The sequence below is a fragment of the Sphaerodactylus townsendi genome, linkage group LG02, assembly GCF_021028975.2.
Source record: "Sphaerodactylus townsendi isolate TG3544 linkage group LG02, MPM_Stown_v2.3, whole genome shotgun sequence".
Lineage (NCBI taxonomy): Eukaryota > Metazoa > Chordata > Lepidosauria > Squamata > Sphaerodactylidae > Sphaerodactylus > Sphaerodactylus townsendi.
The window spans coordinates 166,255,205-166,272,509 of record NC_059426.1 but is presented as its reverse complement, the minus strand read 5'-3'; the positions used below and the strand labels follow the sequence as shown (position 1 = coordinate 166,272,509).

General features: G+C 46.0%; 1 protein-coding gene across 1 annotated transcript in view; it reads right to left on the bottom strand.

Annotated features, from left to right (window-relative positions):
• Positions 1-17,305, bottom strand: part of LOC125426390 (inverted formin-2-like) — a 100,915-nt gene that overhangs the window by 14,072 nt on the left and 69,538 nt on the right. Inside the window, exons 9-20 of the mRNA XM_048484647.1 lie at positions 16,881-16,945; positions 15,889-15,936; positions 14,493-14,638; positions 13,182-13,243; positions 11,261-11,363; positions 11,067-11,152; positions 9,150-9,271; positions 7,106-7,176; positions 6,848-6,955; positions 4,924-4,994; positions 1,994-2,114; positions 288-452 (exon numbers count right to left, since the gene is read on the bottom strand). Coding sequence (XP_048340604.1) covers positions 288-452; positions 1,994-2,114; positions 4,924-4,994; positions 6,848-6,955; positions 7,106-7,176; positions 9,150-9,271; positions 11,067-11,152; positions 11,261-11,363; positions 13,182-13,243; positions 14,493-14,638; positions 15,889-15,936; positions 16,881-16,945 — 1,168 coding nt within the window. The remainder of the gene's footprint in view (positions 1-287; positions 453-1,993; positions 2,115-4,923; positions 4,995-6,847; positions 6,956-7,105; positions 7,177-9,149; positions 9,272-11,066; positions 11,153-11,260; positions 11,364-13,181; positions 13,244-14,492; positions 14,639-15,888; positions 15,937-16,880; positions 16,946-17,305) is intronic.

Here is a 17,305-nt window from a genome sequence, read left to right as displayed (position 1 = left end):
ACCCTGGGACATGGACAATATACCACACTAAACAATATACCACACTAAAGCGTGAAACAGACTTTTCTCTGTGACACACCTCTGAAGATGCCAGCCACAGATGCAGGCAAAACGTATTAGACAGGTAATAGGGTCTCAGGTAAAGCTCCTTCACAACCTTAAGCAATAAAGTCTGTTTCTTCCATTCAGGATTTTGCCTCTTCGGTCTCCAGCAACTGCTCACCAGGCCAGAGAACTCAGCCTTCTGATTATTTGGATCACACTACTGAACATTCTCAGAATCAGACCTTCAGCGATTTGATGAAGAGGTCCCGGAAGGTCTTCATGGTGCCAAAGACATCTTCCAAAGACAACTTATTTGGGTCCTCACAGAGGTAGCTGGCGAGCTCCACCTTCATTCTTTCAATCGTTTCAAACTCCTCCTCCAATTTCTGGTTAGCGCTTACACTATCCTGAAAGACACAGAGTCATTTTTTTTAACAAGAAAAGCAACACCTCAATATGGCAGATTATGCAGAGGCCAATTACTGCGCGCTGGCAACTGAAACTTGGCGTGGCAAAGTTCCTTATACCTTATATAAAGTTCCTTATACCTTATATAATGTTCAAAAATGTTCAAAAATGTTTAAAAATGTTCAAAAATATTAAAAATGAATAATATGTAAAATGTTTAAAATGTAAAAATGTTTAAAATGTTTATAAATATCCAAAAAATGTTAAAAATGTCAAATAGTATGATGTGTGTAACAAAATATTGAAAGTATTATTCATCTTTATTTTATAGAAAATCTATATGGCATATAAGAAATGTGAGAAAGAAAATGAATGAAATTGTTCTTCTCCTGAGGAAGACATCAACGAAAACGCTTTGGAAACGCGTGAGGCGTTCGAGAGACTTACTCTGATTGATTTTATAAGTTGTTATCAACGTGGATATAATTTATGAACTGGATATTGAACTTTGGTTTACATAAAAAATTGAAATATATTTATTGGGTGTAAATAGAACCCAATTCTTAGTTGGTTAAACCATGGATATGGTCTTTTTATTTTTGAATGTTATATACTCATACCTTATGAATGGTTATACTAAAATCTGTTGAAAAGAAATCATTTCACATATTATATTGGCTAAGTGCAACCTCCGTTTAAGTGTGTGATGCGTTTTTTGCTTTCCAATTCTTACGTTATACACAATTGCTGTTGTTTGTTTGTTTGTTTAAAGTTCCTTATACCAACATACAAGGAAGTTGTCGCGTGCGAGGAGCAGAAGAGGCACATGGGAAACTTCCCTGTACCAACAAGGAAGTTGCCGGGCGCCTTCTGCTTTTGCTCGGCTTTCCCTGTGGAAAGCAAAAGCGCTTCAGGTGCGCACCTGATGCTGTGGCAGGGCATAGAGGAGGTAAGCCCCACTGTCCACCATTCCAGCCCGCGTTGACAAAATTGGTGGGAGAGCTTCCATGCATGGTGTGAAATAGCTTTGGTCTGCCCTGCTTACCGGTGGTTTCTCAACCTGGGGGGTTGAGCGGTTTCATAGAAGTCGCTTCAGACCATCGGAAGCGGGTCTTTTTATAACTTTATATATCACCAATTTTATGGTTTAGGAGTCCCGCCACAAGCATGAGGAACTAATAATTAAAAGAATTGGCGAGCATTAGGAAGGTTGACAACTACTGACCTATAGAAGAAGAGTAGAAGAGTTTGGATTTATATCCCCCCTTTCTCTCCTGCAGGAGACTCAAAGGGGCTTACAATCTCCTTGCCCTTCCCCCCTCACAACAAACACCCTGTGAGGTAGGTGGGGCTGAGAGAGCTCCGAGAAGCTGTGACTAGCCCAAGGTCACCCAGCTGGCGTGTGTGGGAGTGTACAGGCTAATCTGAATTCCCCAGATAAGTCTCCACAGCTCAGGCAGCAGAGCTGGGAATCAAGCCTGGTTCCTCCAGATTAGATACACGAGCTCTTAGCCTCCTATACCACTGCTGCTATACCCACCTGAATGGCCTTTTCATACAGGGCTTTCACTTCATCTGTCGACGACGACAGCTTTCTCTCGAGTTCCCGCAGTTTCTTTAAATTGGAACTGGATTCGGACCGTATTGCATCAAGGTTGATTCTGAAAAAAAAAGGAACGAGCTGTAAAATTATATAGGTAAACGGCAACTTGTACTCTGAAGGCCCAGCACACTGGATACGCACATAATGAGCCTTACGTTAGTGACACTCTGAACTTTTCCACATTCTCATTTCCTTTGCTCCTAAGTTCCTGTTTCTTCAGGAGCAGGAATCTGTTTTACTCCCTCTAGTGGAAAACACATGCGGAACGGAACCCTCTCCCTGAAGAAGCAGAAACTTAGAAGTAAGGAAAATGAAAATGCAAAAAAAGGCCACTGTCTCTCATTCTAATCTATTTTAAAAGGTTGTTCTGATGGCAGAAAGAAACGGAGCAAGAGTGGCACAGAAATTTACTAGGCAGACAGAATGCAAGGACAAAATCTGAATTTGATGGAAGAAAATGCACACGTACAATTTGCAATCTCCAGCAAATATCTACTGATATTTAATCTATTAATTACAACCCATTAGGGATAAGATGGTATGAATACAGCTCTTAAAGCAATGTTCTCTTCCTGCTCAACAGAAATTAATCTGGGAGAAAGATTGCTCTCGATGCATTTCCAATCCTCTGTTGAGAAGCTCAGATTTAAATCCTCGTCCCGCTTTTGTTGAAAACTAAAGGGAAAGTCACCCAAATAAAACATAGTTCTTCACCCTTCCGTTTCAGAACTGCTTAACAGAATTTGGAAGGGGGCTTTAATAATGAGATGAATGTACTTAACACTAGGTGCTGGACTAGGAATTAGATAGAGTTGATGAGGAATATTAAATACTAATATAAAGAGATCACTTTAGATTTGGTGCCCCCTTTAGGACTGGCTCCGAAGAGAAATCAAGAACAAGTCACGGGTTTGCATACTCCCTTCTCCCTTTATCGTAGGAAAACCAGACCAAACAAATGAAAGTCCAGTGGTTCTATAAAAGCGGTCTCTCTCCTGTTGAAGGCAAATTAAACTCTCTCTAAAATATTATCTTAAGCAGAGTTATGACCACCACTTCAATGGGAATAACTGCTTCTGATTGCGCTGTTAGTCTCTCAAAGTTCGCTTTGCTTTGTGGGGAGAACAGCAGAAGTAGATATTCCCAGGACTGACATTGCTGGCAATTTCATCCTGGGGACAATCTCAGAGGCAAAAACCGTTCTTGACTAAACCAGAGGCTTATGTTTGATGTCTGCTGAAGCAGCTGTTTATCCTGTATCTGTAGACACAAGAACAATGGAACGAGCAATCCAAGGATTTGTCCCTTGGAGACCAGCCATCTCCCCATGTCCATAAAGAATGTGGCCTTTATTGAGCTATCACTTCATAGAGTTATCCTAGGTTCTTCAGTATAAAGTGGATGACCCTGTCAAGGCTGCATGGAAGTCTTGGGCAAGAAACAGGCTTGATCTGGAGCAGGGGTCTTCAAACTATGGCCCTCCAGATGTTCATAGACTACAATTCCCATGAGCTCCACCATTTGGCAATGCTGGCAGGGGCTGATGGGAATTCTAGTCCATGAACATCTGGAGGGCCATAGTTTGAAGATCCCTGATCTGGAGGAATGAGCACGTGTTGTGCCAAGATTTCAATAGTCTGCATCAAAGCCAGGCCCTAGAAAGCAAGATATTAAGAAGGATATTGACAAGCTAGAACAGGTCCAGAGGAGGGCAACCAAAATGGTAAAAGGACTGGAATCCATGCCCTACGAGGAGAGACTCAGGGAGCTGGGGATGTTTAGTCTGGAGAAGCGAAGGTTAAGGGGGGACATGATAGCTATGTTTAAATATCCGAAGGGATGTCATGTCGAAGAGGAAGCAATCTTGTTCTCTGCTGCCTCAGAGACTAGGACACGGAGTAATGGATTCAAGGTGAGGGAAAAGAGATTCCACCTAAACGTTAGGAAGAACTTTCTGAATGTCAGGGCTGTTCGACAGTGGAATTCACTGCCTCGGAGAGTGGTGGAGTCTCCTTCTTTGGAGGTTTTTAAAGAGAGGCTGGATGGCCATCTGTTGGGAGTGCTTTGGTTGTGTGTTCCTGCATGGCAGCGGGTTGGACTTGATGGCCCTTGTGGTCTTTTCCAACTGTATGATTCTATGATCCTATTAATTCAAATTGAAGTAGGTGCACCTGAAAGCAATCACCAAAAATTGGCACCTAGTGGCTTAACTGGTTGAACGGCAGCCTGCATTTTACAAATTCTTTCAGTAAAGGTCAACAAACTCAATATAACATGAACCTATGTCTATTTTTTTATGACATTGTTCCTTTGAGAAGTTATTCTTGTGTTTCCTTCCTGGTTTGCATATTAGATAGTACATAATGATAAAGGAAGATTCCTCTTAGTCCCCTTGATCTTACTGTCTGGTAGTAGTGTCTGGGTAGACAGTCAGCATGGTGTACTGGTTATGAGCTGCACATTCAGAATAATGCACTTTCAAACTGCTTTCAATGCTCTTTGAAGCTGTGCGGAATAGCAAAATCCACTTGCAAACAGTTGTGAAAGTGCAGATGTTTCTCATGCCTGAATCTCCTTAGTGACTGAGTTTGTAAAGGCTGTAAGGGCAGGGATATCCACTCCAGGTATGAACGTTGACTTGGGTCTAAATCTGCTTCCTTGTCTAACATCCCCCATCATTCCATAATCATTCTTAAGCCTGATGTTACAAGTTAATTTAAACAGGTCTACTCTCGTTCTAAATACATTATGCTGAGGTTTGGGGATGACACCCAGTTCCAGGTTCAATCCCTGCTCTGGTGCTGGGGTTAGGGATGTAGAAGAAAGAGTAATAAGTAGACTTTCCAGTGCACGTGATACATTCTTACCCAGCGGCTTTTGAAACGCATTCAAGATCTTTGGGAAGCTGCAGCAAGTCTGTGTGAGATTTTTCTACTTCCTGGGGGGAAACAAGAAAGTGGGGGATATTGGGTTAGAGAACGATTATTCTGGTTTGCATACCAGATAGTACATAATGATAAAGGAAGATTCCTCTTAGTCCCCTTGATCTCACTGTCTGGTAGTAGTGTCTGGGTAGACAGTCAGCATGGTGTACTGGTTATGAGCTGCAGACTCCAATCTGGAGAAATGGGTTTGATTCCCCACTCCTCCACATGAGCAGCAGACTCTTATCAGGTGAATTGTGTCTGTTTCCCTGCTACTCCTCATGAAGCCAGCTGGCTGACCTTGGGCCAGTCACCGTTCTCTCAGAACTTGCTCGGCCCCACCAACCTCACAAGGTGTCTCTTGTGGGGAGGGGAAGGCAGACTGCTTTGAGACCCTTTAACAGTAGAAAAAACCCAACTCTTCTTCTAGATCACACGATCAGAGAGCAATTTAGTTGGTACTGCTAGAAAATAAGATGGCCAGATTTCAGGGTCAACCTCGTGGGAGGAGTTGGGGAGGGGGGGTCAGGGCCTGGTGTGACACTTATGTCACTTCCAGTAACAACTGGAAATGACACAAGGGATGCTCTAGGATTTTGCAAAAACTCTATGGTTTTACCACAGAGTTTTGCAAAATGTGAGGGAATCCCCTAAGTCCCTTCTGGTTTTTGCTACAGGTGGTGTAAGCACACTGGCACAATACTGGCATGCTATGGTTGCCAACCACCAGGTGGGGCCTGGAGAGCTCCTGGAATTACAATTGACTTCTAGACACCAGTTTCCCCTGAAGAAAATGGCAGATTTGGTGACTGGACTCTATGGCATTATGCTGTGCTGATGTCCCTCCACTCTCCAGGTTCTATCTTTAAAATCTAGGAGCGGGCAACTCTAGTTCCTGCCTCCATTTGCTCCTGCCTGTGCCTGAGGTGCTGATAGCCAACAAGAGGGAATCCCTACTAGGAAAGAAAGAGGAGAATACAAACCTTGATGAGATCCTACTAAAAAACCCTTAGAAAGAGGAAAGTCTAAGGCCCCTTCCGCACATGCAGAATAATGCACTTTCAATGCACTTTGCAACTGGATTTTACTGTGCGGAATAGCAAAATGCACTTGCAAACAGTTGTGAGTGTGGATTGAAAGAGCATTACTCTGCATGTGCGGAAGGGGCCTCAGTGAAGCCAAATGAAAGAGCTTCAGTGAACATAGAAGAAGTTATCTCTGGTTAGGATTGTACAATTAATCCAGTTTAGGAACAAAAAGAAGCTAATGGAGTTTTGTGCATGGCAGAGATTTATACAATCAAATCACCAAAACAGAGCTTATTTGTCACAGTGAACAGTTGGGGAAAAAGCAAGGTATAAATGTTTCTACCTTTCGAGCCTTCAGTCAAATTTCTCAGGTAGAAATAGGAGATATTTAAGCAGTAAACTACCCTGTTTCCCCGAATATAAGATATCCCCGGAAAATAAGACGTAGTAGAGGTTTTGCTAAAGTGTGAAATAAAAGGCATCCCCCAAAAGTAAGACATAGCAAAGTTTTTGTTTGGAAGCATGTCCGACAAACAGAACTCTGAAAAATAAGACATCCCCTGAAAATAAGACATAGCACATCTTTGGGAGCAAAAATTAATATAAGACACTGTCTTATTTTAGGGGAAACACGGTATTTAAAAATAATTGGAGATATTTTAAAATAATTATGGAGATATTTAAACAGTAAACTATATTAAAATAATTGGAAATTAACATTAGGACATGCTGCATTGAACTTTTATCCAACATTATACCTGGAAACACATGGGGAAAAAACTCTGAAGTTAGGTGAAATATGCATGCTGAATTTTGCATTTAGAAACAACAGAAAATACCTCTAAAATGTGGTGAAGTAGAGTAATCCGGGTTTGGTTTGCTTTGGTTTCGGTTAACTTGAGCAAGGTGCCAATTTTAAAGCCGTCAGCGTCTCCTGTGTGACTTCCCTAAGGAAAGAAACCAAACCAAACCAGAAAGAAGTGTGAACAACCAAACCAGTCATGGAAGTAACTTATGATATTTTCACGTAGGTATGTGGAAGGCTACGGAAGGCTCACACAAAGTTAGACTGCAAAAAGCAAAAAATAATTCCTTACATAGTTCAAAAAGTTTCCAACTTTGAGGATCAGTTGGCAGAAAACTGGCAACCGGTGACTTTGGAGCAGATCTAAAACAAAAAACAAACAGAATAAAATACTTTACACAGATGCAACCTGTGCATTTTCGACGTAGCCTGCTACCCTGTTTCTCCGAATATAAGACATCCCCTAAAAATAAGACATAGTAGAGGTTTTGCTGAAGTGCGAAATATAAGGCATCCCCCGAAAGTAAGACATAGCAAAGTTTTTGTTTGGAAGCATGCCCGACGAACAGAACACAGAAAAATAAGACATCCCCTGAAAATAAGACATAGTGCATCTTTGGGAGCAAAAATTAATATAAGACACTGTCTTATATTCGGGGAAACACGGTAGCAGCACATAGTCGTCAACATTGACCATGGTGTTAAAATTCTGCAGTTTCCTTTTTTTTTCCTGCCGTCAGGTCACAGCTGACTTATGGCAACCCTATCAGATTTTCAAGACAAGAGGTGGTTTGCCATCGCCTGCATCTGCATCATGCTCCTGGCATTCCTTGAAGGTCTCCCATCCAAATACATACCAAGGTTGAGCCTGAGAGACTGTGGCCCCTTCCGCACATGCAGAATAATGCACTTTCAATCCACTTTCACCATTGTTTGCAAGTTTGCTATACCGCACAGTAAAATCCAGCTGCAAAGTGCATTGAAAGTGGATTATTCTGCATGTGCGGAAGGGGTTTGTGACTCATCCAAGGTCACCCAGAAGGTTTCCACAGCAGAGTGGGGATTTGAGCCTGGGTTTTCCAGATCCTAGTCTGACACTTAAGCACTACACCATGCTGCCTCCAAATTCACCACTACAAATGCTGAACCCCATAGAAACAGTGGAATACATAGAATCCTGTAGAACTAAGACTCGTACTAAACATTATAATAAGCACAGGGCTTCTGCCAAAAACAGCAGTCACGTGTCTAGCGCCCTTCTCTCCCCTCTACATCTGTCTGGTAGAACCTGACCTATCTCCTATCTGTAATGTTCTGTTTCCCACCTATCCCATCTATGACATGGAGAAGGGGCAGGGAGATCCTGACAACAGGATGTGGTAAATTCTACCTAAACATTATGGAGGGGAAAAGAAGACCCGAGGCTGCCCTTTTCAGTGGCAGTCACGTGTGCAGTCAACACATAGCATGGCCTTAAGAAGAGAAGAAGAAGAGTTTGGATTTATATCCCCCCTTTCTCTCCTACAGGAGACTCAAAGAGGCTTACAATCTCCTTGCCCTTCCCCCCTCACAACAAACACCCTGTGAGGTAGGTGGGGCTGAGAGAGCTCTGAGAAACTGTGACTAGCCCAAGGTCACCCAGCTGGCGTGTGTGGGAGTGCACAGGCTAATCTGAATTCCCCAGATAAGCCTCCACAGCTCAGGTGGCAGAGCTGGGAATCAAACCCGGTTCCTCCACATTAGATACACGTGCTCTTAACCTCCTATGCCACTGCTGCTAAGAAGATGTTAGCTCTCTTAAAACTGTATTGTCGAAGGCTTTCATGGCTGGAATCACTTGGGTGCTGTGTGGTTTCCGGGCTGTATGGCCGTGTTCTAGCAGCATTCTTTCCTGACGTTTCGCCTGCATCTGTGGCTGGCATCTTCAGAGGATCTAAAACTTTTAAAACTTTTTATGACCCACAACAAACACCCGTCTGGTTGTAACATTTGTGCGACAAAGTCCACAAGATGACAGCAAGGTTCAATTGACATTCCCTAAGTGAAAACAGAATCTTTTCAAAGTGGTGTTACGGTGGAAGAAAAAGATTGCCTAGAATGGGTAAAAAAAAAGGCTTCAAGGATTTTGGTATTCCGCACAGTAAAATCCAGCTGCCAAGTGCATTGAAAGTGGATTGAAAGTGCATTATTCTGAATGTGCGGAAGGGGATCAACAGAGGTTTCTTTTTTAATTCTGGGGCTATACGGATGAGTTTAGCCAAATGTAGAGACGTGAAACACACGGATGACATAACCAGGCTTACATTTCACGCAGGGTGAACACACATCGTCTGAGCACACACAGATCTTAAAATACCTTCTGGGCTGGAAGCTGACGGTTTCAGCTTTGGGTTGTAGCATCTCCAGTACAACTGCAGTCTCCTCGCACATCAGCATACACTCAATCCGCAGTTGGTAGCTAGGAGGAAGAATTGGGACAAACGCCATGAGACAGATTTAAGAGAATGCAGGTAAATGCTCTATCAGATAGCTGCTTCATATCAATTTGTGCAGCATGGAGGACTTTGGCCAAACCGAAATGGCAAATGATACTGCTTCAGACGTGCTCCAACCGTGTAGTTTAACCATAAGCACCACACACAAGCTGGAGTTTCTAGAAGTTAAATAATGAACTGGAGATTAAAGTCTGATCGTGAAGTGAACATACAATTGCTCTGACACCGTTCAGCCAAGGCTGAAAGCAGAGCTCATCGGTAATTGAGAATAACAAAACACCTCTGAACATATCTTGCCCTGAAAATGTTACGGGGTTGCTGAAAGTTGGTTTGACTGGATAGCCCTTTCCACCAGCACACACAGCAGAACAGTGCTGTTTATTTATTTACTGGATTTATATCCTGCCCTTTCCCTTCCTGGGACAGTCAGGACGAATGCAATATAAATACAAAAATATGCAACTTCCACATAAACAATAAATCCCCAGGGATTAAAATACTTTTTGGTGCCGTACTACAATCCAATAAGACTGCTTTCCATTCCTACTATCAGATCCTCTGAAGATGCCAGCCACAGATGCAGGCGAAACATCAGGAGAGAATGCTGCTAGAACACGGCCATACAGCCCGGAAACCACACAGCACCCAAGTGATTCCGGCTGTGAAAGCCTTCGACAATAAATCCAATAAGACCTTCACGGTTGGACAACCCAGGAGGGACATAACACAATGACATAGACCAGCTCATGTGACTCCAAAACCTTCAGGTGTGTCACCTGGGCAGAGCTCAGCCCTGATATTTCCCATTTCAAAAAGAAAAAAAAGAAAAGCATTTGTGAGAGCTGGACAATGCCCATGAGATCACAATTTGCAGCCCAATCCAGATCCATGGGGGGGGGGGGGGGCTGGTGACAGGGCTGTTGTACCGCTGACCTGCTGCCTCCAGAGGGCTTTCTGGTAGTGCAGGGTGGAAGAAAAAGTTGACCCCCCCCCCCCCCCGCCACCAGAAAGCCCTCTACAGGACTTAATGGACTTGGGGTGGCTCCACCCCCAGAAATGCCCCAGCTCGCTCCCACCCCCACACTATGCTGGCAACCGATTGGGTCACCAATGCAGCTCCACAGTTTTTGCCACTATAGAAGAAGAAGAAGAAGAAGAAGAAGAAGAAGAAGAAGAAGAAGAAGAAGAAGAAGAAGAAGAAGAAGAAGAAGAAGAAGAAGGAGAAGAAGAAGGAGAAGAAGAAGGAGAAGAAGAAGAAGAAGAAGAAGAAGAAGAAGAAGAAGAAGAAGAAGAGGAGGAGGAGGAGGAGGAGGAGGAGGAGGAGTTTGGATTTATATCCCCCCTTTTCTCTCCTGTAGGAGACTCAAAGGGGCTTACAATCTCCTTGCCCTTCCCCCCTCACAACAAACACCCTGTGAGGTAGGTGGGGCTGAGAGAACTCACAAGAACTGTGACTAGCCCAAGGTCACCCAGCTGGCATGTGTGGGAGTGCACAGGCTAATCTGAATTCCCCAGATAAGCCTCCACAGCTCAAGCGGCAGAGCGGGGAATCAAACCCGGTTCCTCCAGATCAGAATGCACCTGCTCTTAACCACGCCAGGGACAGCTGGTGGAGAGGGCAAACGTGTCAGCATACCCCTCTGCCACTGCTAAAGTGCATTCCCCCCCATCTGGATTGGGCATTTCAAAGCACCGTGTGCGGCTTGAACCCAAATAGCCTCTTAAAAACGAAAATGGAGCATACGAGGACGCCTTTACCTGGGAACCCCGAGGAGGAGGAGATAGAACTGATCGGCATTCGCTAATTTCTCCTTTTCTTCTTTGAAGGATTTCAGGTTTTCTATCTAACAACGGAACAGAAGTAGCGTTAAAGCCCAGTCGCAGCATCTCTGTTTGGAACACAAACAAGAACAGAATGGAGGGGCCGGAACGAGCCAACGAAAATGCCGTACTTCATGCTTTTCCGGGAGCAGTTTCAGCAGCTGCTTGAGAACCTCCACGTCAAACTTCGTCCTGTCCCCTTTCCGGATCATGTCAACCACCTCCTCATTTTTGCTACAGACAAGACAAGACTGCAGATTAGAAGCCATCAAAGTTTACGCCAGCCCCTCCCATGCGGATTGGTGTCAGGATGGCCCTAGGTTTGACAGCGCGGAAGGATGCGGGGCGGGGGAGGAATTTAAGCCCAAGATTTGCTTGTGATCTTCAGAATCGTCAGTTACTGTCCCTGATCTTTAGTATTCCCAATAAAGACTATAGCTAACCATCTACAGCAGCCATTCTCAACCAATCCCTGGTTCCCTGGTACACTGGGGTGCCGTGAGCATGTCCCAGGGGTACCGCGGCAACACTACCGCCCCCCCCCCCTCATTTTTGTGGTGTTTCCCACCGGCGCCAGCAAGCACATGGAGCTGGCCCATGGGGCAGGGCCTGCCACAAGGTCAGCAGCCACCACCACCCACAGTGCTTCCCTTCACCCTGGGAGGGGAAGGTGGGGTGTGTGGCAAGCAGGGGCAATGGGAGGGGAAGTTGGAGGGTGGTGGCAGGGGTACCGTGAGATATGAAGAGCGAGGTCAAGGGTACCCTGACCTCGAAAAGGTTGGGAAACACTGATCTATAGTTTCTTTATTTTGGACTGAAGTCTGACAATTGGAGAAGATATGCGCCCAGTACTGGACTCTCAGTTGTATAGGGGCCATCTACAATATTTGGTGGCCTGGACTAATTATTGCACCCATTTAACAAATGGGTGGGTGCTGACAAAGTCCGAGCCCCTAGGCTTATCAAACCCTTTCACAAAGCATACCCTAACAGACTAGGTGGGAGGGGCCCTAATCGTGGTGGAATGTCAGGGACAGCAGCTGGACACTGAGATGCTTCCTGCAATACCTTGGCTTTACAGCAGATGGGGCTGATAAGGAAGGTATTTGGAATGACAAAAGGGTTACTTTCACTTTGGGGTAATTGTGACAAGATAGATGTGATCTGTCTGCGTATATAATGGATCTTTCTCCTCTTGGATCTTTATTGCTAGTTATCTATGTAGATAACTAGGCTGACCCTGACAAGTTGCTTCAAGGAGTAAATAGGATGAGCCTGGTGCTCCGTGGAGGTTACGAGCCAAGTGGCTGTATATCTGTCTCTCGCGGCCTTGGGGTACCTAGAGCTCAAACAACTCTGTTGACATTTTCTTCGGGGAAAAAGGGAGGGGGGGAATTCTAGGGGACAAATGTTCTAAGAGGTGACATGATAGCCGTGTTTAGATACTTGAAGGGATGTCATGTTGAAGAGGGAGCAAGCTTGTTTTCTGCTGCTCCAGAGACTAGGACAAGGAGTAATGGGTTCAAGGTGCAGGAAAAGAGATTCCATTCCACAGGGATCGCTGGTTTCTTCAGATAGCTCATGGGCTACAACTCCCATCAGTTACTTGGTCATGCTGCCAGGGGCTGATGTGGGAATTGTAGTCCATGAACATCTGGAGGGTTATAATGCCTGAAGACCCCCCTGATCTAAAGCATTACAGAGAGGAACTTCCTGACTGTCAGGGCTGTTTGACAGTGGAATACACTTCCTTGGAGTGTAGTGGAGTCTCGCTCTTTGGAGGTTTTTAAACAGAGGCTGGATGACCACCTGTCAGGAGTGCTTTGGTTGTGTGTTCCTGCATTGCAGGGGGTTGGACTTGATGGCCTTTTGGTCTCTTCCAACTCTATGACTTTGTGAATGCGGCAGTGGACAAAAGCAGCCTTTTTAATGAGACTCTTGACAAATGTACATCTCCTGAGCAGACGTGGCGCTCTCGTGCTGATGGATCCTTCTTATAAACCCAAGAGAATTATGTGCCGGCCAGCTTATGTGTGATTGTAGAAATCTCACCACTTAAATTGCTTCAGGAAGATGTTCAAATTGAGGCTCTTCTTTGCGTCCAGAAATGTGATCTGTGCGTGGAAAAAAAATTACATACTACTACTACCAATAAAAACCTTAATAAGTTATACTTTTCTTTTCCGACCGTGGCTTTTCAATATATGCTCATCTTAAAGCGGAATACTGCCTTGAGGCATGGCTGAGAATAACAAACAGAGGGGGGACACAGCTATTTGTTTAAAGCCTTAACGGCAATTCTAAGGAAAGCTACATCTTTCAAAGTTCTGTGACTTCAAAGGACTTTGAAGATGTTAATCAGCCCAATCCAGAGGGCTGTGGCAGCTGGGGATGGCGCCACTGCCGCGCAACCTACAGAAGGGAACTAGGCAGCATGGGACAGCAGCGAAAAAACAAACAAAACTCAGCTGTTGGAGAATCTCCATAGCCCAAAACAGACAAACCACCCAAAACGGACCCAGTGGAAGCCGACTAAGGTCAGCTCCACCCCTGGGAATGCCTCGTCTACCTGTAGGCTGGTATGGCTCTGGGGCAGGTAGCCTCTTTTGGGTTGGGAACAGCACAGCTCCACTTACCCAGCTCACATCCTGTTTTCCCCTTTTTGGAACTCACCGTGTTCTCAGATCAGAGAATCCCTGAGGTTTCTGAAACTTGTTAGAACCTAGAACCAAGGGGCATACACTGAAAATGCTGGGGGGAAGAATTAGGACTAATAAAAGGAAACACTTCTTCACGCAACGTGTGATTGGTGTTTGGAATATGCTGCCACAGGAGGTGGTGGTGATGGCAACTAACCTGGATAGCTTTCAAAGGGGCTTGGGCAGATTTATGGAGGAGAAGTTGGAGTTTTATGGCTACCAATCTTGATCCTCTTTGATCTGAGATTGCAAATGCCTTTAACAGACCAGGTGCCTGCTCAGGAGCAACAGCCGCAGGAGAGGAGGAGAGGAGAGGGAGGGGAGAGAGGAGGGAGGGGCCTGAATTTGCTTTCTCTACATCCTGCACGTGAGCTCCCAAAGGCACCTGGTGGGCCACTGCGAGTAGCAGAGAGCTGGACTAGATGGACTCTGGTCTGATCCAGCTGGCTTGTTCTTATGATTTTTTTCTCTCTCTCTTTGCAGGGAAAGTGAAGGAGATCGCTGTGGAATTAAGCTTTCTTCAGGTATTTTCACTCCTCCCCACCTTTCCCCTCCCACACAACAGCAGTTTTTCCCCATTTCGAAATGATCAGTAGGGTTTTCTTTTTTTTTTTATTGGGTGGACCGAGCAGGGTGAGTGGATATGAAATGAATCTCGTGGTACCTCTTTGGGTTCTGTCTTCACCGGGGCTGCCGCTTTGTCCTTGGGCTTGGTTTGTGGGAAGCAAAACAATTGTTCGATGCTCGAATAGTCCAGCTCAACCGATTCCTCGCTGTTGCTGGTTGCCGAAGCCCACATGGAATGACCTTCTGCAAGACAAAATACACCAAAGCTAGCTGCAGTGGCTATTTTTCTTGACAAACGTGGTCCTCTGAAGCGAGAACAGACTGCAGCAACTAGAGATGGGAGTAAAATAGGCAGGGGTCATTCCTAAAAAGCTGACATGACAATAAACATCATTACATACCATGGCAGCATTTATTCTCTTTCGGTTCAAACATATGAAAGATGCCGTGAATTATTTATGTAGTGACATCAATGCGCACAAGGCCTTATGAAGTACCGGATAATAGTTCTCTGCCTTGAGGAATTTACAATCTGAACATCTGATGTAAACAGGAAGGAAGAATACCGCAGGGGAAGAAACGTTTGGATATATAATTCTTCCCCCCTTTCTTCCCTGTAAGGAGTCTCAAAGGGGGCTTACAATCTCCCTTTCCCCTCCCTCCACAACAAACACCTTGTGAGGGTGGGTGGGACTAGAGAGAACTCCGAAGAGCTGTGGACCTGCAGTCCAAGGTCGTACCCAGCCGGCATGGTTGGGCAAGTTGAGGTACAGGGCTGAAATCTTAGTTCCCCCAGATAAGACTTCCTCTACAGCTCAAGTGGTGACAGGAAGTGGGGAATCAAACCCAGGTTCTCCAGGATTAGAGTGGCACCTGGCCTCTTAACCACTGCGCCACCGCTGGCACTTGCCAGGGATCGCCATACCTCCTGCAGGAGGAGGAGGAGGAGAGACGAGGAGAATACTCCAACCTCTCAGAGGGTGGCCGCTTCTTCCTCCCTGCATTCCAGCAGCTGGCTGACAGGGAGAAAACAAAACAAACAAATGGGTGTTGGTGAGATCTCAGGAGGTGTCAATTTTATATCCCATAAAATAGCCTCGGATGGGATTTCTGGGGGTGGAGCCTGAAGAAGGTAGAGAATTTGGGAGGGAAGGAGGGGAAGGGAAGGAGGGTACTTCAGCGAGGAATCACTGCCATAGAAAGTCCACTTCTCTTAAATAGGGTGGAGCATAAGATTCACTTTGCCCCCGGTTTGTTCTTCTGGTCAAGTGTAAAGGTCAATAAAATCACGCACTAGGAAGTCCTGTTGCCTTGTCATTTTCGCTGGATCATCTGTACTGGGTCAGTCGAGGCATGTAAACGACGCAGGCAGCAGGACTTCCTGCCAGCCCCTGCTCACAACAACACTTCCTGGACTCCTTCCTCTATCTCCATTCTGCCAACTGGGCTCCCGGCCGTAGGGGGAGTTCCAGTAGCGGGCATCCTGACCTTACCCGCGTCCATGGTGACATGGGCGGGCTGGGTCAAGGGCAGGGTGGAGCCTGGGGGCATCGGGCGGAGCCGGGCGCCCTGGAGACAATTTTGTCTCCTGGGCTTTCATTTCACTCGCCGCACTCTCTGCTTCCAAGAGTGGCAATGCATATTTCTCTAGGTGAGCTGGTCTCGTCACCTCGGGAGATTAAATGCAATCCTGAGGAGATTCCCTCCAGCCATCCCTCAGATATAGGTAAACGTTATCACCCCTCAACTTTTGCCAGGACTGACACTACTTAAGCTACTCGGGTCCAAATTACTCTCCCTCCTTTCCCTCTAGATTGTGGAAACTAAAAAGAGCAGGCCAGTGAAGCTGTGGCCTGATATGTGGGTAATGCGTTCTAAATAGCCATTTGAGAATTATGATGCATTGAATGTATTTAGTATGCTTTGATGTGTGAGGCCTCAATCTCTTTCCAGCCAAGAGATCAATACTCGAGGTTTAAATTCATTGACTTACTGATACAGCGTTTTACTATGGAATTCAAACCTGTGTTAGCCGCCCTGAGCCCAGCCTTGGCCGGGGAGGGCAGGACACCAAATGAAACAAATAAAAACCTGAGGAGTACCCACCTCTTACCACGTAATTGCTGAGGGGAGCTACTACTCTGCCAGTTCAAGTTTCTTCAAATATCCGGAGGCTGGTGGGAGTCCTCACCATCTTGTAGGAAGGGTCGGGCATACCCTTTAGCCGAGCATCAAACTGACCTGGCCACGCACTCCACCTCTTCCACGTTAAGCTACACCCAGAGGGGAGTGAGGTGGAACCTCTCCCATGCTGGGAAATGGGGAGGTGGTGGTACATTCTCTCCCATACCAGGCAGTGGGGAGAGATGGTAGGACTCCTACCATGAAACAGGAATGAGTGGGATCCCTGCCATGCCAGGGCAGAGGGGAGGTGGGGGTGGCAATTCCTGGCAGTGGAGGGGGGTGGGTGGTATTGCGGTCATACCGAAGCAGAGGCGGGAGGTAGGGGTGATGGCATTCCCGGCAGAGGGGGAGGTGGAGGTTATCCGCCTGCCATGCCAGGCAGAGGGGGGGAGGTGGAGGTGACAGGAGTTATTGGTAAGAGGAGGAGGTGGAGTGAATCCACAGTTATCCATCAGGGAGAGGGGTGGCGGTGGAGGGACTTGCCCAGAGTACTAAGCAGAGGAGGAGCAGGGAGGGTGGTGAACTCGCTGTGGCACCAGGCAAAGGTGGTGGCAGCGCGTGCGGTGTATACAGATATGTGGCTGGCTGTTCCAGGAAGTGGAGTAGAAGCTGGGGTTGGCAGTGAGTGGAAGCGGGAACAAGCCACAGCAGGGGGAGGCAGCTTTGCTCCCCGAAACAGTGCACAGGAATTTCAAACGGCAAACACTGCTCGATGATGAGAACAAT